Raw genomic sequence first — 4,381 nt, forward strand, 5'->3', positions numbered from 1 at the left:
TATCTGTAGGAGAAACACTTCCCCCAAGGAGTGCTGAACAAGCCCTGGTGCACAGAATGCTGCTGGCACGGGATGGACACGGATCCCTCCCCGTTGGACACCAGCTCCCTGCCCTCAGGCTATTTATACAAAGTGGAGCAGCTCCAGCTGGAGATGTGGGATGTCAGCGTGGAGGGACACGAGACGAGCAGCTCTGTACCCTGGCTGCTCCTGCATTTGGGACACAAACTGGAAATGGCAGCTCCCTCCTCCCAAGAAAGGTCGGGATTTGACATCGCTGCACTTCCACACACTCACGGTGAGCAGGGGCAGCTCCCAGCCCCACCCAGCCCCACCCAGCCCCACCCAGCTGCAGAGGGGAACAGCTCTGTCCCTTACCGTGGTCTGTTCCTCCTCCGCATCGGAATCGCTCTCATCATCTGTGCAGAGAGAGGGGTGTCAGAGGGACCACCCAGGGCTCAGCTCTCCCACCACCAGCAGGACCACCAGCCCTCTTCCCAAGCCCATGGCTCCCTCTGACACCCCTCTCCCAACAAAAGCAGAGTCCCAGGAGCTGCAGACACACAGGAACAAATCCCCAGGGCAACACCACAACTCACCCTGCGAGTCCTCCGGTGGCTTGTAAAGGGCTTTGGCTTCCTCCACGCTCCCTTCAATGGCCACCACCAGCTTCTTATCTGCAGAGGAGACAGGAAAACTGAGCTAGGAATCCCACTCCTGCTGGAAAGGCAGTGGGCAGAGCAGCCCTGCCCCAAATGCTCCTGGTTCCTGGTGGAGGAAGCTCCAAAAGAGGCCCGGTGGGAACAGCAGTTGTCTGGAAAGTTCCGTGAGGTCACCACAGGGTTGGATCTCCTGGACAGGATGAGGTCAGAGGATGGAAAATGATGGGTTTTGAGGGACTCTCCCTGACCCCATAAGGGCCAAATCATTATCAAGAGCCAAGAGGGGTTGGGGTCTGGCTGGGTCAAGCAGGGATTGAGGAGTGGTGTCACCATGGCTACAGATGCAGCAGGGACCTGGTGTGGCCAAGTGCCGAAGTGTCCTCCACAGCCTTCACCACACAGGAGGTGTGGACAGGCCAGTAGGATCCCCAACCTGTTCCAGAAATCCTTCCCGACTCAGGGAGGCTCCAGAAAGCTCCTTAAAATACAAAGCTGCCTGAGGGGATGAAGGTTTCCAGGCGAGCTGTGGGAAGGGGCTCTACAAGGCCAGGGAAAGGCACCACCCATCTTGGAGTCCCCACCACCCACGGGTGGCACAGGGCAGGGGGTGACAGCTCTGGGGAGGCTATGACAGCACCCAGCCAGCTCACAGGCTGCAAGGACATCCCTGTCGACCTTGGGAAGGGGGGGAAGGGGTGGGAAGGGAGCTTCCCAAGCACTTCTTCCAGCGAGGCAGCTGAGCAAACAAGGTTTCAAATGCTGCTGCCTCACTGCGCCGTGGGGCCACCCCGCTGCTCTGCGCTCAGCAGAATCCCACAGCACAGCAGACGGTGGGGAAAGACCCCCAAAAAGTGGTGATTCCTGCAAGCAGGAGTGAAATCTGGCCCGTGGAGGGGCACTGCCCCCTTGGTGCTCACCACAGGCCTGTCCGTAGGCGCTGGCTTGGACAAAGAGGACGTAGAGCGGCGGCGGGAGGTGCCGGGCGGTCTCGTACTGCTTGTGTGCCTGGTCGAAGGGCATGAACAGGTACTCCTGGACTGGCAGGGAGGCCTGGAGAGTGACAAGGAGAGCCTTCAGCCCTGGGAAGGGAACAGCTCATCCTCCTCACCCCGAGCAAGTCAGAGATGAAGCTGGCACAGGGTTAAATATGGAGAGCCCCAGGGAAGGGCTGGCAGCTGCCTCTGCTGGGAAGGTTTTGGATCTGGAAATAACCCAGTTCCTCCTCCTGTTCTTCCCTCCCAAGGCAGTCACAGGGGGCTGGAACTGCGTGGGGCTCTCCAGGGAAAGGCCCATTTAGCAGCTCCTATTTATGCAGGGCTGCGGGAGCTGCTGCATAAACAAGGAGACTCTGGAGGGGTCTCGGATCTGCCCCTTGGCCTCCCTGAGGGGAAATGAAAACATCTCCAAACCCAAACCAGCCCAGGAGCTGCCCCTGGGACCGTGAGCTCCTGCAGAGCTCAGGTACCTGCATGATGCTGTTGAGTCGAGGCTGGAGGCTGCTCAGGTATTCCTTCTTCACCTCGATCTCCTTCAGGATCTTCTCCTTGCTGGTCAGGCACTCCTTGTACTTCTCTGCCAGCCTGCGGGTGGGAATTCTGTCACTGCCACACACCACAGCTCTAAACCTGCTGGGATCCACCTGGATGATGGGCTCCCCCGACATATGGAACCAGGAGAGCTCAGACATGGGGCAAACACTGAGCTCCCAATGCCAAGGGCAAACCAAGGAAGGAACTGATTGGAGATGGAAAACGAACAAGGAAAAGGGGAAGCTCAGCCTCGTGCTGTGCTCCAAGGAGGGGCAGCGACGGGATCTTCCCTCAGGAGATCTGCTCCCACACCAGGCTCTGCTGCCAGCAGCCACGAGCCCTCCAAGCTCCCTAAGAGGCTTTTCCACTTCATATTCCCAGAGTCACTTCATGTCACATAGTCAAGGTTTAATACAGCAAATCCAGGGAAATGCAAGCCCATCACGATGCTCTGAGCCCTGGACACACTTGTGTTTAGGGAGAACTCACTAAATCTCCTTATTGCTGCTGACTGCAAGCTCTTTCCCAGCAGGAGCAGGGAAACTGGACATGGAAGTGACCAGTTCCTCTCCAAGGACAAACAGACCTGCCCTTGCAGAACCTGAATTTTGTTTCCAAGCAAAGCTGTGTTTGTGGGGGTCAGCACACATCCCAACAGGCTCCCACGCAAGTTCTGAGTTCCAGGGTTCACACACCTTCCCAAAACTGAGCTACTGAAATCCCTGCACGCCACTCCAGAGGCACCTCGCAGAAGATTCCAAAGCCAGCCCAGCACTCCTTGGGGTTGCACAGCTAAAAACACCAACATAAATGATGGATGGATGGATGGATGGATGGAGGGATGGATGGAGGGATGGATGGAGGGATGCCAACAACATCAGAAAAGGCCCAAAGCACCACTGGCATCGGCTCTTGAGCAGCTGAACAGGCCATGTCCCACCTCAGCAGCAGTGGGAGATGGACAAGGGCATTCCCTAGACACCACACAGTGAGGATTGGGAATTCCAGAGCTTCTCAGCAATTTACTGTGCAGCTGAGGGTCTCCATGAGGTTTGCAATGACCATTTTTAAGCAGGACCCTCAGAGTTCTGCCAGCTGAACACTCCTCCGCTTGTGCCACAGGCAGAGCCAGCTGGAGGATCCTGGCTGTGCCTTCCACCAGGCAAAAGCAGCCAGGTTTTAGGGAAAGGGTCTGGGAGAGGGGAAGCACGAGGGGTTGGAAGCACCCAGCACCTCTCACTGCTCTGCTGAGCTGCCCTCAGGCAGCACCCACCAGCACATTCCAACGGATCTTTCCAGAAGGTGCTCCTGGCCACTGTTCCCCAAACACAGGAATGCTGTGTCATGTTTGCTTTTCCCAGGGGACAAGAGTCAGGGAGCAGCTGGGACAGCGGTGACGCCAGCAGCAGGACACGGGGCTGTCCCAGCCCGGCGTGGTTGGCAGCAGCTGCAGCCAGGATGGGCTCCCTTTCAGGGAGCACAGGGATCAGCAGGCAGTGACAGAGAACTCCCTGACCTATGGAACACGGACCCCAGCTCCACACAGAGGGAATCTCCCAGCCACGCAACAAATGCCTTGTTCCACACTGATCCAAGAGGCAGTGAAAGACTTCATCCCTACATTTGCTCTCCCAGCAGATCCCTGGAGCAGAGGCACGGAGTGGGAACACCCCTGACCCACCTCTTGCGCTGCTCCAGCTCCCAGTCCAGGCGGGCCAGGGTCTGCTGGTGGGGCTCAGTCAGGGTGATGGCAGGGCGGCTGATTTCAGGGGGGGCCTCTTTGTAGAACTCCTCCAGGCTCACCAGCTCGATCTCCTCATGTTTGGACCTGCCAGGACACACGGATCAGACCAGGGAAAAGTGGGAAGTGCCCAATGTGTCCCACAGGAGAGCGTCCCAGTGGTGCTTCCTGCCCTGACTTCCCTCTGCTCCTGAGCCACCACCATCAGTGAGCTGAACTTGTTTTCTCCTTCACTGTCTGTGCCTAAAGGGGCTCTAGGAGAGCTGGAGAGCAACTGGGAACAAGGGCTGGAGGGACAGGACACAGGGAATGGCTTCCCACTGCCAGAGGGCAGGGCTGGATGGGATATTGGGAAGGAATTGTTCCCTGGGAGGGTGGGCAGGCCCTGGCACAGGGTGCCCAGAGCAGCTGGGGCTGCCCCTGGATCCCTGGCAGTGCCCAAGGCCAGG

General features: G+C 58.0%; 1 protein-coding gene across 1 annotated transcript in view; it reads right to left on the reverse strand.

Annotated features, from left to right (window-relative positions):
* Positions 1-4,381, reverse strand: part of THOC5 (THO complex 5) — a 13,473-nt gene that overhangs the window by 4,933 nt on the left and 4,159 nt on the right. The window contains exons 7-11 of the mRNA XM_017746542.1: positions 3,873-4,019; positions 2,128-2,242; positions 1,580-1,712; positions 600-677; positions 379-419 (exon numbers count right to left, since the gene is read on the reverse strand). Of these exons, the coding sequence (XP_017602031.1) occupies positions 379-419; positions 600-677; positions 1,580-1,712; positions 2,128-2,242; positions 3,873-4,019 (514 nt within the window). The remainder of the gene's footprint in view (positions 1-378; positions 420-599; positions 678-1,579; positions 1,713-2,127; positions 2,243-3,872; positions 4,020-4,381) is intronic.

The sequence above is a fragment of the Corvus brachyrhynchos genome, unplaced genomic scaffold (assembly GCF_000691975.1).
Source record: "Corvus brachyrhynchos isolate BGI_N302 unplaced genomic scaffold, ASM69197v1 scaffold19, whole genome shotgun sequence".
Taxonomy (NCBI): Eukaryota; Metazoa; Chordata; class Aves; order Passeriformes; family Corvidae; genus Corvus; species Corvus brachyrhynchos.